Raw genomic sequence first — 26,787 nt, forward strand, 5'->3', positions numbered from 1 at the left:
TTCTCCCCAACCTCATGGCCTGTGTTTCCTCCATGTTAACTCATGTTAATGTTGCTTGATCCTTACACCACACCCTCCTCTATTCCTGATGAAGGGCTTTTTCCCGAAACATCGATTTCCCTGCTCCTCAGATGCTGCCTGACCTGCTATGCTTTTCCAATACCACTCTAATCTAGACTCTGGTTTCAGCATCTGCAGTCCTTGTTTTTACCTTACACTCTCTATGCCAACTCACCCAGTTCATGGTCAGACCTCAGTATTTTATTTCACTTCACAATTGCTAAATTTTAAATATCTATTCCTGACTTCACTATACATTAAAAATTGTATTATTGATGAAAAGATTAAATCCCTTTAAGTACTGAATCCCTTGTAAAAATGTTTCCTTCCAAACAAATATTTGCATTTGTAGCTCCACATCAAAGACTGCTAATCTTTTTATAATCATGTGGATCTGTCCACAAGTGTCTAAATTTCCAGCTTCCCCCACTGTGATGATGATAGGTTTTAAAAGCAATCAAATAGCTTCCTTGTGTCAAAGATCAGTGAAAGCGCAGGGGAGGCAATGGTGAAGGTAGTGATATTATGACTGGCCAGTTAATCCAGAGTAGACAGGCTGAAGGCTGGAAGAACACAGCAAGCCAGGCAGCATCAGGAGCTGGAGAAGTTGACGTTTCAGGTGCTGATGTAGGGTTACGCTCAAAACGTCAACTTCTCCAGCTCCTGCTGCTACCTGGCTTGCTGTGTTCTTCCAGCCTTCTGCCTGTCTACTCTGGATTCCAGCATTTGCAGTTTTTTGTCTCTGTTAATCGAGAGACCCAGTTAATGTGCTGGGAGCATGGGTTTGAATCCTGCCATGGCAGATGGTGGAATTTGAATTCAATAAAACAAAACCTGGAGTTAAGAGTCAAATGATAACCATGAATCCATTACTGATTGTTGGGAAAAACCCATCTGGGTCACTAAACCTTTTTAGGGAAGGAAACAGCCATCATCATTCAGTCTGGTCTGCATGTGACTCCAGACCCACAGCAATGTGGCCAATTCTCAACTACCTGCTGGTCAGTTAGAGATGGGTAATGAGTGTTGGCCTAGCCAGTGATGCCCACATCCCCAGGAATGAATAAAAAAACAAACAAGCACCATTTTTCTAACTTAAATAACTTTGGGATTGAATGAATGGACAGCTTGACCGTTTCACAATGCTCATTCACTTTTGTTTAGGCACATTGTGCCTACACTTAACAAGTGCAACAGATTTACCTCACCCCTCTAGGATCCTTTGCCTCTTCAAAGAACTCTGTTAACAACGCAGCCTTTCCTCAGAGTTTTAAAGACAATGAGCCTTCTTTTGGAGACCCAAGGAACGTAAATTGCTTCCGTCTGATGTTGCTTGACTGGAAGGCAACTTTGGATGTTGGGTGGACAGGATATGATGCAAGTTAAGGCACAGTCTGCACAGTTTTGGTTAACGTCCATCTTTAAATGTGTCACTGCCTCCACACACGAAGCATGTATGTGTGAACCATGTCCAGTGCCAGCTTCCTTCGGCCATCCCCTGGCAAAAAGTGGTGGGTGCCAGAGTTTGGGGAGGATCTCTGGAATTATGGCCATTTTGGCCAAGCGAATGAGCTCCTTCAACATCCATGACAATTCACACCAGGGCCGCTCAGGAGGAAGAACTTCCACGAATAACGCATCCTCCATGATGGGGAACTCGTACATATTGCAAAAGGCGAGGCTGAAGCATTCACGAGAATGGGCCGACAGAATTGCCAAGTAGTTGGGCCTTGCCCATGCTCCAGCGTGGTTCCATTGTTTACTGGAAGGTCGGAGGCTGGCCTTATAGAGGTTTATAAAATCATGAGGATAAGGTGAATAGCCAAGGTCTTTTTCCTGGGGTAGGGGAGTCCAAACCGAGAAGGGAAAGATTTAAAAAGGTGAGGGGCAACTTTTTCATGCAGAGGGTGGTGTGTGTATGGAACGAGTTGCCAGGGGGAGTCGCGGAGGCTGGTACAACTACAGCATTTAAAAGGCATCTGGATGGGTATGTGAATGGGAAGGGTTTAGAGGGATATGGGCCAAGTGCTGACAAATGGGACTGGGTTAGATTAGAATATGTGGTGAGCACAGATGACTTGGCCCGAGAGGGGTCCATTTCCATGCTGTATTACTCAGCCCCACCAGAGCAGCTAACAACCTTGCTATGTAGCCAACCCTCTCCAGAATGCCAAGAAACACCACACCTATACGGGTTTAACTAATAATCACATCAATCATTTTAATCAGCAGAACAAACATCAGAACGCCTGCAATTGCATTAATAACCAAGGAAGTGCTACGGAAGGGAAATAGTTTTCTTCAACATCCTCCATGTCTTGTACAAAATTAGCAGACCCTGGACACAGTCCTAAACGCAATAAAGCTTCCAACACCTTTTTCTGCAGTGCCGGAATATTAATCGGTGCTGTTTGCACTCAATGAGGTGGAGAATTGATTTTTTTTTCTCTGCCCCCCAGTATTAGTCAGTCAGCTCCGACTTCTTTTCCCATCAGCCTTTGCCAGGTTAGCGAGATTAGATATTGCTTGAAGCTCTCTCTGTTCTGCCCAGCAACATGCTGTAACCTATTCTTCAGACAAGCATTCCCTGTTATCTCAGTACGACAGGTCCATTTTCCACAGCACTGGTCCCTTGACAACACTGCCAATTTATTGTGGTTTGTGTTCAGCGGACATGGGCTTGGAACTGGCGGGGGAGTGCTCAAAGTAACGCTACTTACAATGTCCTGAGGAGAGCGTATTTTTACTGGCATTTGCAGTTAACCACAAAGATGCGATATAAAAAAAATCAGAATGCAAGCTGTCCATTTCCCCCAATTATCCCACTTTGCAGAGCTCGAAGTATTGTCAGGAGGGAGAATAATTTGAGTCGAATACACATCAATCAGCTTTTGTTGTTTTGTATTTTGTCTGACAAAGTGCCACAAATTCAATCGTGTCACAAGCGACCACTCTGCTGCAGGCATTTCTCAGTTTTATTTTTACAGCGTGTTCTGAAGGCACCTCCATTATTTTGAGGAGTCGTGTCTGATAGGTTGCGAAAATGGGTTGATTTGAAATGGTGAGCTGATGACTGGACCTGTTTTTGTTTTGAAGGTCACTGAAAGGACACCGTGGAACATTTAACAAAGAAGACTCACTTACTGGAAGTCACTCTCACACTGCGAGTGCAGTGATTGTAACGGGATCAGCCAGGTGGACCTCACAGAATATGAGTTCCCTGACTGGGGCTGTTAACCTGGTCCCTGGCTGACAGATTTAAACAGGAGTGCCAGAGGCTCTGTTCACTCTGAGAGCTGGCTCTGAGCGAGTTGGATCAGTGATTAAGCACTGTGCATATGTATATAAAGGTTGACTAGATGACAGGATACCAACCTCTGTAGAATTATTTCAGTGACTTTGATATTAATTTAGAGTTCAGTCAGATAACAGCATATGAGGAGATAACAGACACAGTTTAGTCTTTACATACTTATGAGGAGCTAAGTTTAAACATTGTAAAATATTCAGGGAAAAGGATAGACCTGGTCCACAAGTTAAGGGTCCACACTGGGGCAAGGCCAGTTTTGATGGATTGGACAGGAAGCTTTCAAAAGTTGATTGGGAGAGGCTGTTCACAAGCAAAGGGATGTCTGGAAAGTGGAAGGCTTTTGAACATGAGATCACAAAGGTTAAGAGCCAGCATGTTCCTGTTAGTGTGAAGGGCAAGGCTGGCAGGAGGAGGGAACACTGGATGACTGGAGATATTGAGGCTCTGGACATAGAGTCATAGAGATGTACAGCATGGAAACAGACCCTTCAGTCCAACCCGTCAGTGCCGACCAGATAGGCCAACCCAATCTAGTCCCACCTGCCAGCACCCAGCCCAAATCCCTCCAAACCCTTCCTATTCATATACCCTTCCAAATGCCTCTTAAATGTTGCAATTGTACCAGCCTCCACCACTTCCTCTGGCAGCTCATTCCATACCCATACCGCCCTCTGTGTGAAAAGGTTGCCCCTTAGGTCTCTTTTATATCTTTCCCCTCTCATCCTAAACTATGCCCTCTAGTTCCGGACTCCCCGACACCAGGGAAAAGACTTTGCCTACTTACCCTATCCATGCCCCTCATAATTTTGTAAACCTCTATAAGGTCACCCCTCAGCGTCCGACGCTCCAGGAAAAACAGCCCCAGCCTGTTCAGCCTCTCCCTATAGCTCAAATTAAGAGACATATGTCAGGTATTGGCAGCTGGGATCAAGTGACTCCTTGAGGAGTATGGGAATAAAGGAATACACTTAACAGGGAAATCAGGACAGTAACAGGAGGACATGAGATAGCTTTGGCAGGTAAGATTATGGAGAATCTAAAGAAATTTGAAAAGTATATTCAGAGCAAAAGAATAACTAGGAAGGGAATAGGATCTCTTACAGGTCAATGGGGCCATATTTTGCATCAGTTTTTACTGTGGAGAAAGATATGGAAGCTAGGGAACTCAGGGAAATAAATAGTGATGTCTGAAAAGAGTCCACATTTCAAACAAGGAAGTGCGGGAGGTCTTAAAACACAGATAGACAGATAAATCTCAGGGCCTGACCAAGTGTATGCCAAGACATTGCAGGAAGCTAGGGAAGAAATTGCGGGGCCCCTAACAGAGATATTTATATCATCGACAGCCATGGGTGAGGTGTCCGAATACTGGATGGTGGTTAATGTTGTGCCATTACTGAAGAAAGGCAACAAGAAGTCAGGCATCTACAGACCGGTGAGCCTGACATCAATGGTAGGTAAGTTGTTGGAGGGGATTTTGAGAGACATGATTTACATACACTTAGAAAGGCAAGGACTGATTAGGGATAGTCAGCTTGGGCTTTGTGCGTGGGAAATCATATCTCACGAACTTGACTGAGTTTTTTGAAGAGGTGACCAAGAGGACGGATGAAGTCAGAGTGTTAGATGTCTACATGGACTTTAGCAAGGCCTTCAACAATGTTCTGCATAGTAGACTGGTTAGTAAGATTAGATCACATAGGATCCAGGGAGAGCTGGCCAATTGGATACAAAATTGGCTTGACAGTAGGGACAGAAGGTGGTGGCAGCGGATTGTTGTTCACACTGGAGGCTGATGACCAGTGGTGTGCCGACAGGATCAGTGCTGGGTCCACTATTCTTTATCATTTATATAAATGATTTGGATGAGTATATAGGAGGTACGGTTAGTAAGTTTGTGGATCACACCAAATTTAGTGGTACAGTGGACAGTGAAAAAGGTTATCCGAGAGTACAACGGGATCTTGATCAAGTGGGCCAGTGGGCCAAGGAATGGCTGAGGGAGTTTAGATTAATGCGAGCAGTTGCATTTTGGTAAGACAAACTGGGGAGGACTTACACAGTTATTGGTACAGCCCCTGGGAGTGTTGTCAAACAGAGAAATCTAAGGGTGCAGGTACACTGTTCCTTGAAAGTGGTGTCACAGGTAGATAGGGTGGTGAAGTAGGTGTTTGACACAGTTGCCTTTATCGGTTAGTGCATTGAGAGTGCAGGAGTTAGGATGTCAGCTCTACAAGACAACCACTTTTGAGTACTACATACAATTCTGGTCATCCTGCTATAGGAAGGATGTTATTAAACTGGAAAGGGTGGAAAAGAGATTTGCAAGAATGTGACCGAGGGTTTGAGGCTGAATAGGTTGAGATGTTTTTCCCTGGAGTGTAGGAGGCTGGGGAGGTGACCTTACAGAGGTTTATAAAATCATGAGAGATGTAGATATGTCAAGGTATTTTCCCCAGGATGGGGGAGCTCAAAACTAGGGGGCATAGATTTAAGGTGAGAGGAGACGGCTATAAAGGGGACCTCAGGGGCAACTTTTCCACACAGAAGGTGGTGTGTATATAGAAGGAGCTGCCAGAGGAAGTGATAGAGGTAGGTACAAATACAACATATGGACAGGTACATGGATGGGAAAGATTTGTAGGGATACCGGCCAAATGGGATTAGTCCAGTTTAGGAAAACTGATTGGCATGGACAGGTTGGACCAAAGAGACTGTTTCCCTGCTGTATGGCTCTATGTTGAGGATCCCACGTGTGAGTTAACAATGGAAAACAGCTATTCTATCTGAAAGGCTTGTCAAAGATATTCTCTTAACATCCTGAATGAGCTGGGTCTAAACAAATCACTGTGGGATAACTAAATATGCATCCACTTGTACATGAAAGTCTGAGTGAAAGCAATCTAAAATATTTCATATCATATTCTCTAATTCCCAGAAAATTAACAACTATTTGGGACAAACTTTTTCACCAATGTGAATTTTCAGAGGAAGTTCCCTTATTTTTCACTATCTTGCATTTGTGTGTGTGTTGAGGTTTTTTAGAGGGTAATTTAGACTGTCACAACTCACTGGGGTAATCTACTGGAAATGAAGTCCCACTGTTCCCACAGTCATCACATATGTGAAAGATTTCATCCAACTTTTCAATGTACCCAACTTGTCTGATTGACTGATGCAGGTTAAAAGAAAACACTCATTAGGTTTTAGTAATAAACAAGAACACAGTTCTGTATTGCAAACTGTTGGTTTATAACCAATTGTAGAAATGAAAGATGAATTATTAACTTATTAATTTCTCTAACTTACTAAACCCCCTTTATAGATAAAACCACTCAAACAGAGGCACAGGAAAAGAGACAAGACACTAATGTTACCGCGAGGAAAAAACAAAATAAGGAGCCAGTGAAATACACATCTGCCATCAGTCTGGACTAAAGGCGATGAAATGTTTTCTTTCAGTTCTGTTCCTCTTCCTTTCGACTCTTTGGTGGGGATTTGCTTTGAGTGATAGTTAGAGAGGACCGCACGTTTCTGAATCAGTACAAGAAAGAATGAGACAGCTACTTCACGAAGAGCAAGAGAGGCAGCAATTTCAGCAGATAAAACCTGTTAACAGACAGTTCTTTTCAACACACTTGTAACAGCCAAAGTGTGACATGGACATGAAAACAGGTGGGTGATTCCTGGTTATTTCTTCTGTCTCTCTTGATTGGCCAAGCATCTTAAATCAGAAGGTGTTGCTGCAGTTGAAGTGTGCAGTTAAGAAGCTCACCTTTGAAACTGTTAACCTGCAAACTAATTCATAAGCATACAGATGGCTGCGAAGGTGATGTGTTGCAGCTGTAGCATGTGAGAGCGAGTGGATCCCAATATGGCCACATTTGCAGCAAGTGCAGGCAGCTCCAGAAACTCAGGCTCGGAGTTGATGAGCTGGAGTCCGAGCTGTACACTGCAGAAGGGAGGGAGGTACCCGGACACTGGGTTTCAGGAGATACTCACACCCCTTTGATTAATCACATCAAATATGGCCCATGATCAGGAAAGGAGGGTGTGACTGTAGGTTAGGCATGCATGGCGATCCAGAATGTAGCTTTAAGGACCTTCAGTATGTATGAGGCTCCAGTTCCCAGTGTCGATGAGTCCACAGTCGGCAAGCAGAATGAGCGAACTGACTAGAGCACTGTGCTGAAGTGGGGACAGGCAGAGAAATGCAGGAGCTCTCGTGGAAAACATACTTAGGGGAATCAATCTTGTTCTGTGCAGCAAGGCGTAGAGTCCTGAAGGTTGTGTTGCCAAGGCTCAGGACTTTTTTCTAATTGGATTTGCTTTTGTTATTGTCAAATGTGCCTTTTGTGTGCAGTACAGGCGGATCATGCCATACAAAGGTGCTGGTGTTGGACTGGGGTGGACAAAGTTAAAAATCACACAACATCAGGTTATAGCCCCCAACAGGTTTATTTGGAAGGAAAAGCTTTCAGAGTGCTGCTCCTTTGTCACGTAGCCAGTGCTGGAATAACTCCCTGATGAAGGAGCAGCGCTACGAAAGACAGTCCTTCCAACTAAACCTGTTGGACTATAACCTGGTCATAGAGTCATAGAGATGTACAGCATGGAAACAGACCCTTCGGTCCAACTCGTCCATGCCGACCAGATATCCCAACCCAATCTCGTCCCACCTGCCAGCACCCAGCCCATATCCCTCCAAACCCTTCCTGTTCATATACCCATCCAAATGTGTGATGTTTAACTTATACCATACAAAGTGCATTAGAGTAAGAGAACAGAGTGAGGAATACAATGTTATGGCTGCAGAGAAAGTGCACAGAGAACAGGGTCAACATTAAATGCAAAATTTATGATATCCATTCATAAGTCTAATAACAGTGGGGAAGAAATTGTTTTTGAATATGTTGGCATGTATGTTTAAGCTTTTTGTGTCCGATGGAAGAGTTTGGAAGAGATTATAACTGGGGTGGGAGGGGTCTTGGAGGAGGCAGCAAGTATAGATGGAGTCAGTGGGTGGAATGCTTTTGAACTGCAGATGAACTTAGAGCAGGAGGAAGCATCCAGACGCTGTGGTTCACGTATGCAGCAACATTAAGGAATGAGGTTCTGCTGAGGGATATGAGCAGTTAGTAGCTAAATTACAAAGCAGGCCCATTCAGGCAATAATCTGAGTCACGTGAAAGTTGGCATAGGGTAAATAAGATGAGAGAGATAAAAGCCTGACATAAAGATTGGTTTTGAGGACAATGGGCATCTGCTTCATGGGACAAGTGACACCAAAACTTGGGAAACAGAGAGCTGTTTTACCTGTGTGGGCTTCATGTGAACCATGCTGGTAGCCCACTCCTATGGAGTCATATAACTGGGGTGGGACAAACAGCTTTAAACTCAGTTGTGGGGTAGGAGTGGGGAATAATGAGGGAAGGGAAGTTTAAAAATAAAAAAAAAGAAATGACAGAGGAGAGGTCACGAAGAGGTGAGTGGTAAAATGTGACAGGAAATGGTGGAAAATATAAGCAAGAAAAGTGCAGCAGAAATTAATGTAAAACATTTAAGGCTTTTTATTTGACTGCATGTAGCATTTGTAGCAAGGCAGGTGAGTTGATGGCACAATAGGAAATAACCGAAATGGCTGGAAAGTTATTTGTGGAGACGTGGTTGCAGGGTGACCAAGACTGGCAATTTAACAGCCAAGTGCATTCGATGTTCTGAGAAAATAGGCAAAACAGAAGAAAAGGTGGTGGGGTAGCTTTGTTAAAAAGGAGTGTATCAGCGAGATGTTGAGTAGTGATATGGGTGCAATTAGCAGACCTCATGCCCCAGTGGAACCAGTAGTCATGTTCCCTTAGTATATCAGTCAGGAAACTACTCCCGTTCTCATCTGCAGGTACAACAGTGAACTGGGGCGATTGTTAGTCCAGGCACTTAAGTGTCCATTAATCAACAACTTAAGAGACTTATTTATTGGTGGGTTAGGAAATACCTAAGAGACCCTCTCACTCTTCGGAGGGGCTGTGAGAACAAGGCAAGTATCTCACCAAGGCTGACTTTCCCAATTATTTCCGTTTCTTCTCCTTATCTTCAGGAAGGGGAAATTCCACCTATAGTGTGTAATAAAAATATAAATGCATAGGTGTGGACGGAGAAAAGGGTGTGGTGTTCAGGATATCTGCCCCTGCTGATGCCAGGGGAACGCCACAGTCTATTTACTCCCTGAGGGAGGGTGTAGGAGATCTTGTGGTGCAGTGGGTAGTGCCCATGCCTCTCAGCCTAAAGCTCCGTGTTGGCCTGGAAATCACATTCATACCACATGTTGAGTCCATTCAGCTCACTCTAAGAGCAGGAGGTAAGATTGGGAGAAACTCTGGTTGGCAACATGAGCCTCTACCAACACCAAACATAGCTCCACGCTACATTACCCAAATGCCCTTCCCATATACAATCCCAAAATGTATGTCACCATAGCAGCTTAGACCCCATGGGTGGACCGGTTGGCTGGACAGCTAATGTAAATCAGATTGGCATCTATAACTGATGAGTTGAACCTCTCTTTTTTTTATTATTCATTCACAAGATGAAGGTTTCACGGGCTGGGCAGCATTTATTGTCCATCCCTAATTGCCCAGAGGGCAGTTAAAAGTCAAATCACATTGCTGTGGGTCTGGAGTCACGTGTAGGCCAGACCAGGCAAGCTTGGGAGAAAGTATGGACTGCAGATTAGAATTGAAAAGTGCGGTGCTGAAAAAGCACAGCTGGTCAGGCAGCATCCGAGGAGCAGGAGGGTCGATGTTTTGAGCATGAGCTTTTCATCAGGAACGTGTGGGAATGGGGTGGGGGTGGGGGGTTGGCAAGGGGGCTGAGAGATAAATGGCAGAGGGGTGGGGCTGGAGGAAGGTAGCTGGAAATGTGATAGGTGGATGAAGGTGGGGGGGTGATGGTGATAGGTGGGAAGGGAGGGTAGAGCAGATAGGTGGGAATGAAGATGGACAGGTAGGACAGGTCACGAGGGCGGTGCCGAGTTGGAGGTTTGGATCAGGGATAAGGTGGGGGAAGGGGAGATGAGGAATCTGGTGAAATCAACATGGATTCCGTGTGAATGGAAGGTCCCCAAGTGGAAGATGAGGGATGAGGCATTCTTCCTCCAGTTGGCGGGTGGCTAGGATTTAGTGGTGCAGGAGGCCCAGGACTTGCACGTCCTTGGTGGAGTTGACTGGGTAAGGATGGCAGCTTCCTTCCTTAAAGGACATTAGTGAATCAGATAGGTTTTTCCAACAATTGACAACAGATTCATGCTTAACATGAAACTCTTAATTCCAGATATTTACTGAACTCAAACTCCACCATCTGGCGTGGCAGGATTTGAACCTGTGAACATTATCTGGGTCTCTAGTTTAACAGTCCAGCAATAATACCACTAGGCCATTGCCTCTACTATCTAGGCAGCTTCAGGATCTGCCTACTTGCCCCTTGCCCTTGGTAGAGGTCATTAGGTTTTGGGTCGGATCTGCCTTCACACAGGGAACTGAAGGAAGGTTGAATATTTCCAATAAAAATGGCTGGAAGACAACACAGTGGACATTGGCTCTTACAAATAAATAAGCTAAAACGGATAGTGAGAAATCAATTGAATGCTGACCACCACCATCATTGAACACCATCAAATTACATTCCATGCACACAGACTTCAGAACAGGAAGCACCATTACTCAGCTGTAGGTGATCATCAGTGCCACCACTTTCCCTATAATAATTGCAGGTCTGAGCAGAAGCAGTGATTGTAGAAGTCATTGACACGCCTACATCTCTTTCCCTCTCAGCATTTCGTTCCTCTTCAGAAATTGCTAGGTTGCTCTTGGTAATTCTGTCATCAAGCAGGTAAAATACATTCATAGGTGCCATTTGAGAGGAGCATGTCTTTTTATTTTGTCCTGTTTTTTTATAAAAAACTCATGTGGACTGAAATGAGAAAGAACTGCTGTAAAACCAATGTTTGAATGCATAGCGGTATTTTTTTTTAAAGTAAGTGAACTCACACCCATTGCAACCATTGTCTAAACAATTGTTTGAACATGTAGTCATTGAAATTAGAGTTGTAGGTGATTGGGAGCTGAGGGGAGTATGGATGCAGTGTTTGCTGGCAACAAAACGTTATTTGGTCAATGTGCTAGTGACCAGTTATCAATGACAGACACCTTTTTATCTGCTGACAGCTGTGTGATTGGCTCTGAGGTAACTGAACAGTTTGGAGCTGGGAACATGTGGCAGAGAGAAAGAAAGAGAAAGAAGTATTCAATTCTTCTCTAGCTCAAGAGTGACCTCTCTGTTCTCTGCAGTCAAAACTCACTGTCAAGCTGCAGAAAACTAGTTTGTCTTCCCTGTAATATTTGTTGCAAGCTGTGACTTTGAACTCATAAATCAATGGCATTTTATTAGTGAACCAGCCACCTTGTCTCCCTCACCAACCAGTGGAAGCATCTAGAGAAAGATAACTGAAGCAACAGCAGGAGAGTCATAAAGATCACCTCAACATCAGAACCTGGGAACAATGACAACTGGTCTGTCTTTCCAGTTTTACCCCTCTGTCCAGAGCCACTTTACTCTGTCTGTGTGTGGAAGGGCAAGTTTATAAAGGGATTAACATTTTAATTAGTAGTGTCTTATGTTAATTCTTTTTAAAACTGTTTACCTGTAGCTGGAGTCTAATTGCTTGTAATAAATAATGATCCTTGTTCATGCATTCAACCTGGATCTGAAAGTCAGGTAAATTGGGGAACTTTTCATAGTTTGTAAAAGTTTTAACTTCTGTGATGTCTTGGAATCTAATGCACACTACCCCAGTGATTTTGTAAAACGTTTAAAAGAAGCATTGCACTGCATGAAACGTCCAATACTAAGGAAATATGACCTGGTGTTATTTCATTCCACCCATTGTACAGTGAGGTTAGTGAAGACAGATCCCCCTATTGAAATACCCCTGAACTGCTGTTAGGTATCAAGGCAGAGGCAGAGTGGGCCCAAGGTCAGGTATTGTAGCTCACAGCTCTTACTTGTGGAGATGCTGGTGTGAACAAAGTCAGAAGTCACATGACAATAGGCTAAAGTCTAACATGTTTATAAATCCCTACAGTATGGACATAGGCCATTCAGCCAACAATTCCACACCAGCCTTCCAAGAAGGTTCTCACCCAGACCCACTGGTGGTGGGGTCCGTTTGGAGGTAGCGGAAATGACGATGGATGATACAATGTATATGGAGGTTGGTGGGGTGGTAGGTCAGGATTCAGTATCCTATAATCCTGAATTTCCGATGACCAATCCACCTAACCTGCACATCTTTGGACTCTGAGAGGAAACCAGAGCACCCGGTGGAAACCCACACAAACACAGAGAGAATGTGCAAACACAGACAGTCAACCAAGGCTGGAATAGAACCCATCTCCCTGGTGCTGTGAGGCAATGGTGCTAACCACTGTACCACTGTGCCAGCTGATTTAAAATCACAAGCTTTCAGAGCACTGCTTCTTCATCGGGTGATTTTAAACAAGCCTGTTGGACGATAACTGGGTATTGTAGTTTTTCTGACTTTATTAAGACAGTGAAACTGCTGTGAATCTTGGGTTCCCTCTGTATGTATCAGATCTCTACAGATGCCTTCATTTATGAAGTTACTCAGTTATTCATTTCATGTCTTTTTCTGGAAGAACATTAATTCCTGTTACAACGTTTAATAGTCTTTAGATGTTGTGTTGCAATCAGAGTTTATTAATTTCATTTCGGAAATGGACAGGATTGAAGCAGGACATTCAAACAGAGCTTTGATAGTTCAGTCAGTTATTCATATGAAGGACAGAACTGTGCATGCAAACATTTTAAAAATTTCACAAATACTCTGCTTAATGAATATTTCATGGTTAACAAAACAAAGTATTTTCTATCTTGAGACATCTCTCCCACGAGGAGGTTGAACAGTTCATCCACTTTACTAACACCTTCCAGCCTGACCTCAAATTGGGCACTTGCATGGGCCCCAGCTGTGCCTGCCTCTTCGTAGGATATGTGGAAAAGTCCATCTTCCGCAGCTACACTGGCACCAACCCCCACCTTTTCCTCCGCTACATCGATGACTGTATCAGCGCTGCCTCGTGCTCCCACGTGGAGGTTGAACAGTTCATCCACTTTACTAACACCTTCCACCCCGACCTCAAATTTACTGGACCATCTCAGACTCCTCCCTCTCCTTCCTAGACCTCTCCATTTCTATCTCGGGGGACCGAATCAACACGGACATTTACTATAAACCAACCGACTCCCACAGCTACCTAGACTACACCCCCACCCACCCTGCCCCATGTAAAAATGCCATCCCATATTCCCAATTCCTTCGTCTCCGCCGCATCTGCTCCCAGGAGGACCAGTTCCAATACCGAACAATCCAGATGGCCTCCTTCTTCAAAGACTGCAATTTCCCCCCAGATGTGGTCGACGATGCTCTCCACCGCATCTCCTCCACTTCCCGCTCCTCCGCCCTTGAGCCCCACCCCTCCAATTGCCACCAGGCCAGAACCCCACTGGTCCTCACCTACCACCCCACCAACCTCCATATACATTGTATCATCCATCGTCATTTCCGCTACCTCCAAACGGACCCCACCACCAGGGATATATTTCCCTCCCCTCCCCTATCAGCATTCCGAAAAGACCACTCCCTCCGTGACTCCCTTGTCAGGTCCACATCCCCCACCAACCCAACCTCCACTCCTAGCACCTTCCCCTGCAACCGCAAGAAATGCAAAACTTGCGCCCACACCTCCCCCCTTACTTTTCTCCAAGGCCCCAAGGGATCCTTCCATATCTGCCACAAATTCACCTGCACCTCCACACACATCATTTACTGCATCCGCTGCACCCGATGTGGCCTCCTCTATATTGGGGAGACAGGCCGCCTACTTGCGGAACGTTTCAGAGAACACCTCTGGGACACCCGGACCAACCAACTCAACCACCCCGTGGTTCAACACTTCAACTCCCCCTCCCACTCCACCAAGGACATGCAGGTCCTTGGACCCCTCCATCGCCAGACCATAGCAACACGATGTTTGGAGGAAGAGCGCCTCATCTTCCGCCTAGGAACCCTCCAACCACAAGGGATGAACTCAGATTTCTCCAGTTTCCTCATTTCCCCTCCCCCCCACCTTGTCTCAGTCAAATCCCTCGAACTCAGCACCGCCTTCCTAACCTGCAATCTTCTTCCTGACCTCTCCGCCCCCACTCCAGCCTATCACCCTCACCTTGACCTTCTTCCACCTATCGCATTTCCAACGCCCCTCCCCCAAGTCCCTCCTCCCTACCTTTTATCTTAGCCTGCTTGGCACACTTTCCTCATTTCTGAAGAAGGGCTCATGCCCGAAACGTCGATTCTCCTGCTCCTTGGATGCTGCCTGACCTGCTGCGCTTTTCCAGCAACACATTTTCAGCCCTATCTTGAGATAAAACCTATTGTTATTCACTGTTGCCTACCTGCCCCAGTCTGGTCATCTGGCTTCTCCAGTCAACTGTTTTAGTTTCAATTTTAATTTTCTTGTCGTGTTTTAGAAAGGACCATTTATGCATTTTTCTTGCCTTTTCTCCCCACTCCCCCACAACAAAAAGGAAGTTAGAAAGGTAATAATCAGTGACGACGTTACTTGCGGGCTTCAGTAGGATATACATAGAGTAATGAAATGGGCAGGCAAATGTCAGATCAAATTTAATTAAAACATTATAAAATATAACAAACCTGGAAATTCTTGACCACAGAAGGCTGTGGAGGCCAAGTCACTGAATACATTTAAGAGAGGGAATAGATACAATTTTAGATTTTAAAGGCATCAAGGGATGGGAGCGACAGCAGGAAATTTCATTGAGACAGAGATTCAGCCATGATCATGATGAATAGCACAGCAGGCGTGAAGTGCTGAATGGTCTTTTCCTGCTCCTAGCTTCTTTGTTTCCAATGTGCATACTTATGAAATTGTCCATTCTGGGAGCTGGAGCAATATAAACAAACTGGTATAATATTAATGTTATGATCTGGAATGTATAACTTGAAAGATTGGCAGAAACTGATTCAATAATGAGTATTTAGAATCCTAGAAACATAAAAAACAGCAGGGGTAGGCCATTTGACCCATCAAATCTGCTCCACCATTCAATATGATCATGGCTGACCATCCAACTCACTCCCCTATTTTAGCTTGCTACCCCAAATCTTTTGACACCTTTAGCCCTAACAAGTATATCTAACTCTCTAGTGAAAACCTTCAATGTTTTGACCACAACTGCTTTCAGTGGCAGAGAATTTCCGAGACTCACCGCGGTGAAGAAATTTCTCCGAAATAGTCAACCCTGCAACTGTAGACTGTGGCTGTACTTAAAGAGAATTGGATAGATGGATAGATTGGAGAAATGGGCAGAATGAATGGTTTTAAAAAGGTCTAGTACAGGCATGATAGGCCAAATGGCCACCTTCTGGGCTGTAAGACCTGATTATTGTAGGAGTCAAAGCTGAATAGGCCCCGAACAATCTTTGTCATGGAGGTGAAAGTGAGGACTGAGGATGCTGGAGATTGGAGTTGAGAGTGTGGTGCTGGAAAAGCACAGTAGGTCAGGCAGCATCCGAGGAGCAGGAGAATCAACGTTTTGGGGATAAGCTCTTCATCAGGAATTCCTGATGAAGGGCTTTTGCCTGAAATGTCAAATCTTTCTCACATGCCAATTATTCATGTGAGTGCCTGAATGCCAGGTGTTGGATGGCTGTTCAAATCCACTGCAGAGGGATCAGCCCAATTCTGCTTTCAGTGATAGCATTAACAGGAGGAGAGGCCCGATATTAATTAAGAGCAAGAATGCTGTTGGAAAGACTTCTCCCCAACTCAGAAACAATGAATGCCATTTGTTGCCTGTCTAACCCTCTGCTGTCCAGACTATCTGGCACCAATTCAACTCAGTTACAATGAAATATGATGTAATCTTAGGAGATAGGCTCACTCCCAAGATTTAATCAAATTTGTCCAGCTTATCTTCCCTTCACAAATCCATGTTGACTACTCTGGATTAATTGTGTGTCTCCAAGTATAGCTATGTTCCTTCAGTATGAGATCGCTGTAATAACTTCCCAGCGACTGGAATTAGGCTGAGTGGGCTGTTATTTCCCAATCTACCTCTTCCTTCCTTTTTTGAATATGTGGACAATGCTGAAGTCCTCTGACCCTCAGGCACCTCATCAGCAGCCAGAGAGGATTCGAAGATTGCTGCCAGGATGTCCAGTATCTCCTCCCTTGTCTCCTGGGATACATCTCACCCCCACCCTGCTTTTAGTTGCATTAATTTTTCCAGCGCTATTATTTCACTCATACCAATTTCCTTTAATTTCTCCTTCCAAAGGATATTTGCTAACATTTTGGGGAAGGTTTTTGTGTCTTCTCCTCTGAAGACAGAATAAAGTAGCTGTCTAATTGTCCTGCCATTTGTATTCCCTAAAGGCATTGTGGGTAAACCCACAGCTGGTGGACAGCATTGGTTTACGAAGACAGCTCACAACCACCTTCTCAAGGGCAATGAGGGATGGACAATAAAGGATGGAATAGTACAATGAGCTATTTACAGAGCCTGGCTGTCATAAGTGTGTAACGTACTCTCGTAACCATGGGCCTCAGTCAAAGAGTGTGCTGCTGGAAAAGCACAGCCAGTCAGGCAGCATCTGAGGAGCAGGACAGTTAACATTTTGAGCATAAGCTCTTCTTCAGGAATACAACAGGCCGATTAACGATGCCATAGTCCCTCATCCGTCCTAGAAGTTGCTTTTTTAAAGATCTTGTGCAGTGAGGTTTCAACTTGCTTCTTCTGGATTATTAATTACCATGGCGACAGAGGAACCTCAAATATCTCACAAACACGGCCACCTTTTTTTTAAAGAAAGAGCTTACAGCTGTGGATGTAATTTTAATGACTGCCTGGAGAGAGGGATGATGTGGAGGAGCCGATGTTGGACTGGGGTGGACAAAGTTAAAAATCACACAATACCAGGTTATAGTCTAACAGGTTTATTTGGAAGCACTAGCTTTCGGAGCGCTGCTCTCTCAGCATGTAGCTGTGGAGCAGGATCATAATACACAGAGAGAGAGAGAGAGAGAGAGAGAGACTAGAATGTCACATGATGAATTGTCAGTGATGTCCCAAAGGGTTGGACTTAAAACAGGGAAATACAAATTAAACTGAAACTGCCTGAAAGTTATTTCAGATTATGAACATAATGGGGGAAAAGACTGCAGTCTGAGTGAGAGACATGTTTTATGTTTTCTCCTTTCAAGAAAACTGAAAAACAACCACATCAATGTAATTGACTCTGAAGTGACCCAGCAAGCTGCTTCGTTTATCAATCACGACAAAGTCTCAAAAAAGGCATGGAACTGGACTGACCATCTGACATTGACCTTGACAATGGCAGAAACAGCTTTGAGATACATCTGCACCTATCATTTATTCGTCCGCCCATCCTAAGCATATATACTCATCTTTTCCTCGCTACACTCAGTTCTGAAGAAGGATCACTAGATCCTAAATGTTAACTCTGCTTTTTCTCCCCAGATGCTGCCAGGTCTGTTGAGTTTTCCCAGCAATTTCTGTTTCTGTTTCTGATTTCCAGCATTGGCAGGGTTTTGGGTTTTTATTTACACCTTGTAGATCCTTACCTGAACAGAGGATGGTTGCAGCAAATCGACCCCAATACTAATAATTCCCATTAGTGCAGGCAGCCTCTTGCAGCAGAGTGGTATGCAGTGAGGATTGCTCATACAACACCACCCTCTAAGTGGGACTGCTGTTTAGGTGAGTATTGAAGTGCTGCCTATCTCTGTGTATTTGAATAACAGCAATAAAATTAGGCTACATGGAAGAGGTGCAAGAACATTTCTGATAGGATCTGTACTGTTTAATCTCATGCTAATGTGCCAATTCTTCCATTTACACATCTCCTTCCATCAATACTCAGCAAACAACATGACTGTTGCAACTTGTTCATCGTGACATAAATGCATGCTCAAGAATGACGTACACACACAGAGATACACACATAGACTCTATCTCTCTCTCTCACACACACAGACACAGATACACACACACATATGCACACATACACAAACACATACACAGATATACACAGACACACGCACACACACACATAGACACATAAAAATATAAACACAAACACACACAAATACACAAACAGACACATACACACAAACACGCACAGGTACACAAACACACACACAGATACACAGAGAAAGACACGCACACACACACACACACACAGGTACACAGACACACATACACAGATACACACACAGATACACACAGACACATAAACACAAACAAATACAGGTACACAGACACAAAGACACACACACACATATATGCACACATACACACAATACACATCTGTGAACATAGACATGTGCATGCACACACACATGCCTATATCATCCTGCCTGATGGTCATATGAAGAAACAAAACCGTACACGTCTTACCCCTTGGGAGAAGTAGAAAGCAGCAATACCCAGAGGCCAGAAACAGCACAGCATGGAGAAGATGGCCAGACCCAGGTGGTCACGTGGAGGGATCATAATAAAGTTGTCTTCACTATCGCTGTCACTTGAGCAGTCACTCTAGAGAGAAACAGGAGAAGAATGATTGAGTCCATCAGCGGCAGCTCAACACTGATTTTCATTAATAGCACACAAGTAGATAAAAGACTGAATTACCAAAGCCATTAGGAAAACATTCCGAGTAATCTCATCAGATCACACAATGAAGAGAAATACTAGCTAGGAAGAAAATATAGGTCATGGCCTTGGGGAAAAGCATGTAGAACACTGTGTGTAAATCTCTGCCTCTGTGTGTGTGTGTGTGTATCTGCATGTGAATTTATATATACATGTCTTTCTACGCTTGTGCATGGGTCATTTGTGTGTCTCTGTGTCTTGTAGTATGCCTGTGTACTGTATGTCTGTATCTGTATGTGTGTTGCTATGAATGTTTATATATGTATGCCTGTATTGGTGCTTGTACGTGTATGTGTGCGCGTGTTTCAGTGTTTGTGTGCTTGTGTGTGTGTGTGTGAATATGAGTGTGCATGTCTGTAAGAGACAGTGTTTATGTGTATTAGTATGTGTGATTGAGTGAGTGTGTGTGTGTGAGTGAGAGTATGAGAGAGCGTGGGTGTGTGTGATTGTGTGTGTATATGTGGTGAGAGAGTGTGTGAGAATGAGTGTGTGTGTGAAAATGTATGTGTGAGTGTGAGTCTGTGTGAGAATGAGTGCATGAGAGAGTGTGAGAAAGTGTGTCAGTGTGGGTGTTTGTGCTAGAGTAAGGGAGAGTATGGTGTATATGTGTAAATGAGAGAGAGTAGGAGGGAGAGAGAGAGGGAGTGTGTGTGTGTATGAGAGAGAGAGAGGGAGACAGAGTGTGCATCTGTCTGTGTGTCTACATGTGTGTATGTAAACATCAGTGAATTAAAAGTTCTTTTCTGCATATTATCTCTCAATCATCGTACATAATTATTTCTGGGTATCTCTCGATTGTATACTGCAATGACTCTCCATATCATGGTGAGATGTGTGAGTATAAAACTAGCAAAGCTGCAGCTAAAAAGCAGAGAGAGACAGTGAGAGCCTATGGAATCACTCTTTCAAAGAGGTTTGACAGGTCAAATGGCCTTTTCCTGTGGAACAGAGTCCTATGAATCTGAAACCAGAAAAAGTAGCGACAGGACAGCAGGAGAGAAAGTGAATCAAGGGCCAGAATGCAAGCTCCTACCATTTCCAGGGGGACAGCTTCTTATGAAAGTTCCACATGTGCAAGCAGCAATCTAGTGGCTGGAGCAGGTAAGAATCATAGAATCATCCAGTACAGAAAAAGTCCTTCTGCCCATCGTGTGTATACTGCCAAAAATACACAACAGCCCCACATTCCTGCAGTCAGCACTTAGCCTTATCTGTTATGACACTTCAAGTGTTCATCTAAATACTTTTTAAAGGTTGTGAGGTTTCCTAGTATTCTCTGGGTGAAAGCATTTTTCCTCAAATCCCCTACCTTTCACTTTGAAAGGGTGCCCCCTTGTTCTTGATCTTTCGTCTAAGGGAACAACTGCTTTCTATCCTGTCCATGCCTCTCGTAACCTTGTACACCTCGATCAGATGTCCCCCCTCAAGCTTCTGTTGCTGATAAAGTTAAATTGAAAGGAATGGGGAACCTAGGGGGACTAAAATACTCTTTGAAAGGTCAGCTGAATCCATCAGCAGCTTCCGCCAAGCTGAACAATTGGGGAACTATGAAGAGACACACACAAACATTGAAGAGTAAAGTTCGCATGAGTTCCAAAATATTATCCTTGTGGTGCCGAGTTTCTGGTGGCTGGCCCAGCAAATTGCATATCAGAATCGATTTCCAGTCTATATCCCCCTGTTATTTATGATGCATTTGGTGTGAAATGAGGAGAATGGTTTCACACATTCGCCCCATTGAAAGAAATCTCCCAACAGTCCAACTCCGCTGTTTTCTTGCCATCAGTCCTGTTGATCCCTTCCCGAGTGAATATCCAACGCTCTTTTGAAAGTTACCATTGAACACAATCTTATTAAGCTCAAACTTCACCATCTTGTCTGGAGGGACTTGAACCCGTGACCCCAGAATTTTAGCAGGAGGGGTCTAGATTGCTAGCCCAGTGATATTACCACTACCTACTCACTTATTGCAACTAGGCAAAAGTGAGGACTGCAGATGCTGGAAACCAGATTTTAGATCAGAGTGGTGCTGGAAAAGCACAGCAGGTCAGGCAGCATCCGAGGAGCAGGGAAATCTGCATTTCAGGCAAAAGCCCTTCATCAGGAATAGAGGCAGGAAGCCTCCAGAGTGGAGAGATAAATGGGAGGAGGGAGGGGGGTGGGGGAGCTGGGGAGAAGGTAGCAAAGAGTACAATAGGTGAATGGGGGTGGGGATGGAGGCGATAGGTCAGAGAGGAGGTTGGACCGGATAGGTGGGAAGGGACCAGTCCTACCTGCCAATCTCCCTTCCCACCTATCCGGTCCACCCTCCTCTCTGACCTATCACCTCCATCCCCACCCCCATTCACCTATTGTACTCTTTGCTACCTTCTCCCCAGCCCCACCCTTCCCCCCACCCCCATTTTTCTCTCCACCCTGGAGGCTCCCTGCCTCTTTGCCCGAAATGTCGATTTTCCTGCTCCTCGGATGCTGCCTGACCTGCTGTGCTTTTCCAGCACCACTCTGATCTAAACTCACTTATTGCAGTTGTATCCTCCATTGTTACTCTGACTGAAGGTCAACAATTACATTCAAGGCTGTGAACAGAGGAATGCTGCACACATGCAATACCTATGTATCTGCCAAACTACAAACAGTTTTCCGAACATATTATGTAGGCATTTACTCATACTGGTGGTTCAACAATGGCTTTGAGCTACCATTTTGACAGCTGAAGATTACAATGACAGGTCAATTCAGCTGTCAGGCTTGTTCACAGTGATACCCACGAGGTGTGTTCATGATAGCAGCACGGGTCTGCCTTTGTAATCTGGGGTTTTCATTGTCAGGCTCGTCCCTGTCACTCTTTTCGAAAAGCCAGCTTTGAATATCCGCCAAAGGGATTAACTGTCTTCCACATTTTAACTGGATGGAAGGAGTCAACAGAATTACAAAGTTCAAAGATCAGTAGATGTAATCTCAAAGATAGAATTTGATGTCATTCATTTCAGGCTACATAAGAATAAAACTAAATCTGAATATTGCTGCAGTAAGTTTGAGTTCAGGTGTATTGAACGACAGGAGAGGCTGATTCTTCCCGACAGTCTGGCTGGCCCAGGAGTGTCTGATACAAGAATAGAGAAAACCTACTTCATTCACTACCAATGGCATCCCTCATTTTGATGAGAAAAACCACCCCACTTCACGATTTATTGATGCTGGAAACCATGAAACAGCTTATAATGTCGCATGAACCTTCTCCAATGGAATGAATATTCATTGGGTTAACTCTCCTCGCACAGTAGGGGTACAGGATTGAGCTAATTTATCAAATTAAGTGCCAGCGAGTCAGTGCAATTGCAAGACTTTATGTTGTGATGAGTCTAATGACTGACTGAGATAACAGGCAGACAACCTCAAATTAACCCATTCACTCAGGCAGTTGCAACCAATGGACTTTGTCCAATATTTAGATTTTGGATCCAAATGCCTTTTCATTTTATTTTTTTGCCTGTCATCTCATGAGCAACATGTTGCTGGCAGGAAAGATTAATCTTAAATGGAACTTCAAAGTGTAGCAATGATAATATAAAGAATGTTGCTTTTCTTTCTACTTCTCTGTTCCTACAAAGCAGTTTCAGATTTGGTCTGCAATTCGTGCTGTCACAAGAAGTCAGCTGTTTCCCGATCTATCAATACAATTTAATTTATAAAAGTACTTCTCATGGTCCCATTATCAACATGATCTTGTGGGATGGTAAAACTGGGAGACACAGGCAAAGGATGAAAACATAACATAAGAACATAAGAACCAGGAGGAGGCCTCGAGCCTGCTCCACCATTCAATTAGATCATGGTTGATCTTTTTTGTGTCCTCATCTCCACTTACCCACCCTCTCACCATATCCCTTAATTCCTTTACTGTTCAAAAATTTACCCGTCTTTACCTTGAAAACATCCAACAATGTAGCCTCAACTGCTTCACTGGGCAGGGAATTCCACAGGTTCACAACCCTTTGGGTGGAGAAGTTCCTCCTCAACTCAGTCCTGAATCTGATCCCCTTATTTGAGGCAATGCCCCATCGTTCTAGTTTCACCCACCAGTGGAAACATCTCTCTACTTCTATCTTATCCATTCCCTTCATAATTTTATATGTTTCAATAAGACCCCCCCTCGTTCTTCTAAATTCCAATGAGTATAGTCTCAGTCTACTCAATCTCTCTACCTAAGGCAACCATTTCAATTCTGGAATCAACCTAGTGAACCTCCCCCTGCACCCCCTCCAGTGCCAGTATATCCTTTCTCAATCATGGAGACCAAAACTGTGCACAGTATTCCAGGTGTGGCCAAACCAGCACCCTATACAACTGCAACATAACCTCCCTGTGTTTAATGTCCTTCTAGCAACTAAGGACAATGTTCAATTTACCTTCTCAATTATCTGCTGTACCTGCAAATCAACCTTCTATGATTCTTGCACGAGGTCAGCCAGGTCCCTCTGCACAGCAGCTTTTCACAATTTAAATAATAGTCCATTTTGCTGTCATTCTGACCAAAATGGATGACCTTGCATTTATCAACATTGTACTCTATCTGCCAGATCGTTGCCCACTCACTTAACCTATTTACAGAGGAACCTCGATTATCCAAACGAGATGGGTGGGCACCATTTCGTTCACATAAGTGATTATTCGGTTAATTGATTCAATGCCTCTCCTCAGGGGTTTGGCATTTTCTGAACTTTCCTTTTCCCTTGCTCTGCCTGCCTTGCTCCCTCTCTCTGTCTCAGGGTTTGTTTCTGAGCAGAGACATACACTTGTGTGTAAGGGACCTGCAGCATTGCTGAATGCTTCACTTCAATGGTATTTGACACAGCGAGCACTTTCTAAGTCCGCTTCCCATTCAATAGACTAGACAGCAGTACACCGTGCACGGGCCCCTGCCCCCAGTCCGCACCCCCAACCCTGTCCAACACCACCCCCTGTCTGCCCCAATCCCTGCCCCGTGTGCCCCATCTCACCATGCGCCACCACCTCTGCCCCCCATGTGCACCTCTAACCATGACCAACCCCATTGCCTTCTGCACCCCCAACTCCATCCCGCATCCAACCCCATCCCACCCCAGTCCACCTCCATTCCGCCCCCATTCACTCCCAATCCCCTCCAATCTCACCCTCCCGTCCACCCCCACCCACCTTCCGCCTTGTCCGCCCCGTCTGCCCCTCTGGCAGACTGGACACCAACAGCAAGACTGCTGCTGCCTTTAGGGGGGTGAGTCTCCAAATAGCACACACACACACAGACACACAGACACACACACACACACAGACACACACACAGACACACAGACACACACACACACTGACACACACACAGACACACACACACAGGCACACACAGACATACACAGACACAAAGACACACACACACAGCCACTTACACAACATTTTATTGCAACCTTTTGAGAAGTTTCCACTCTGCCCTGTACTTGACAATGTTGGAGAGATTATTTGGGGGAAGGGGGGTTTAGGATACACCTCTGTGTAGAACTCCAGGGAAAGTGTGGGAAGAGAGAGAGGGCGGATGGTCATTCATCTGGAGACGGTGCCTGGGCTCCCATCAATGTCCAGGAGGTTCTCAGCAGCATTTCAGTAAGTGTTGAATCATTGCAAACAAATGGCATGATCAGTGTTGGAAACACCTCTTTGATGTAATGTTTCTATCAGGACCTCAAGATCTCCTTCAGATAATCCGATATTTGGATAATTGATATTCGGATGATTGAGGTTCCTCTGTATATCCCCTCCAGAGATTTTCAGTGTCCTCTGCACACTTGCTCTACCACTCATCTTAGTGTCATCTGTGAACATTGACACACTACACTTGGTCCCCAATTCTAAAACATCTATGTCAATTGTAAACACCTTTAGGACACCTTTAGATACAAGGAAAAGTTTTTTTCTCTCTCAGAGAGTCACTCGAGTATGGAATCTTCCTATCAGAAGGACATGGAGGCTGGACTGTTGAACTTATTTTGGCTAAATTCCATTGATTTTTGATAGATGAGAGGTCAAGTGTCTTGAGAGTTGAGGCCATAACCAAATCTGCCATATTGATTGGTTAAATAATGGGCAGAAACTGGGAAAATGAAGTATAAAGTGGGAAAATGGGAAGCTGTTCAGTTTGGAAGGGGGAACAAAAGAGCAGGGTATTATTTAAATGGCGGAAAACTGTGGAAAGCTGCAAGAAACTTGTTCATCAAACATAGAAAGCGAGCACACGGGTGCAGCAGGTAATCAGGAAGGCTAAGGGAATGTTGGCCCTTATTTCAAGAGGGTTACAGTATAATAGTGGGGAAGTCTTGCTGAAACTGTACAAGGTAGGGCACGCTTAAACAGGCGAACAGAGTAACCCTGCTCCAACGTTCCTCTCTTTGTATCCTCAAGAATTAAGCACACGTCAACCCTGAATTTCCTCAGCATACACAGATCCCAAATTTCCTTGTGAATTATAGAAATTCTGAATTTCCTCATGGATCATTGACAGTGATCCTGAATGCCCTCAGAGATGATACAAACGGTGAATCTTGAATAACACTGTACCTCCCTATGAAGGCAAATCTGTGATGTTGCCAGTGAGCCAATCTCAAGCTGAAGAAAGTTCCCATTCATTTCAGAATCAGCCATTTTCTATTTTGGGACAGTTTGGTCTTTTCTAAGTTAGATGGCTCTGATGCCCAGAGAATGAATTTGCACAGTAACTTGCAAATTGCGAGTACATACGTGGTGGTGGAATATCCCAACGGTCCAGCAATAAAGGGAATGGAAATATTACCAGGTAAAATAACAGGGAGAGACCCAATATCAACATCTCCGGTCCCAATCTCCATAAATATCTCTCACGAGCAGCGAGACATCGCACTGAAGACGTGAAAATGCTCACATTCAGAGATTCCTGCTACTGCCTCCTATCTCTACACATCATCTGTGAGCTGGGGTCTAGAGTTTCCTCCATCCACTCAACACTGACCATGCCTTCCTTGAAACAGACTTCTATAGTGTGCTGTCAAAAAGTGTGGTGCTGGAAAAGCACAGCTGGTCAGGCAGCATCCGAGGAGCAGGAGAGTCGACGTTTCAAGCATAAGCTCTTCAAAGAACAAAGAGCAAAGATTATCACAGCACAAGAACAGGTCCTTTGGCCTTCCAAGCCTGCGCTGATCCAGATCCTCTATCTAAACCTGCCGCCTATTTTCTAAGGATCTGTATCCCTCTGCTCCCTGACCATTCATGTATCTGTCTAGGATACATCTTAGATGACGCTATTGTTGCCAATCGTACCACCTCAGCTGCCAACACATTCCAGGCACCTACCACCCTCTGCGCAAAGAACTTTCCATGCATATCTCCCCTTAACTTTTCCCCTCTCACTCTGAACTCATGACACCCTGAGTAATTGAGTCCTAGGCTCTGGGACAAAGTTTCTAGCTATCCACCCTGTCTACAGCTCTCACGATTTTGTAGGCCTCAATCGGGTCCCCCCTCAACTGCCTTCTTTCCAATGAAAACAATACTAGTCTACTCAACCTCTCCTCCTAGCTAGCATCCTCCAT

The 26,787-nt window shown here is 44.5% G+C and overlaps 1 protein-coding gene across 1 annotated transcript in view; it reads right to left on the minus strand.

Moving 5' to 3' along the window:
• The window catches only part of syndig1l (synapse differentiation inducing 1-like), a 215,885-nt gene that overhangs the window by 48,958 nt on the left and 140,140 nt on the right, over positions 1-26,787 (minus strand). The window contains exon 3 of the mRNA XM_043697097.2: positions 18,944-19,081. Coding sequence (XP_043553032.1) covers positions 18,944-19,081 — 138 coding nt within the window. The remainder of the gene's footprint in view (positions 1-18,943; positions 19,082-26,787) is intronic.

Source organism: Chiloscyllium plagiosum, unplaced genomic scaffold (assembly GCF_037043375.1).
Source record: "Chiloscyllium plagiosum isolate Xiang-an unplaced genomic scaffold, Cpla_swu_hap1 HiC_scaffold_8, whole genome shotgun sequence".
NCBI classification, from domain to species: Eukaryota; Metazoa; Chordata; class Chondrichthyes; order Orectolobiformes; family Hemiscylliidae; genus Chiloscyllium; species Chiloscyllium plagiosum.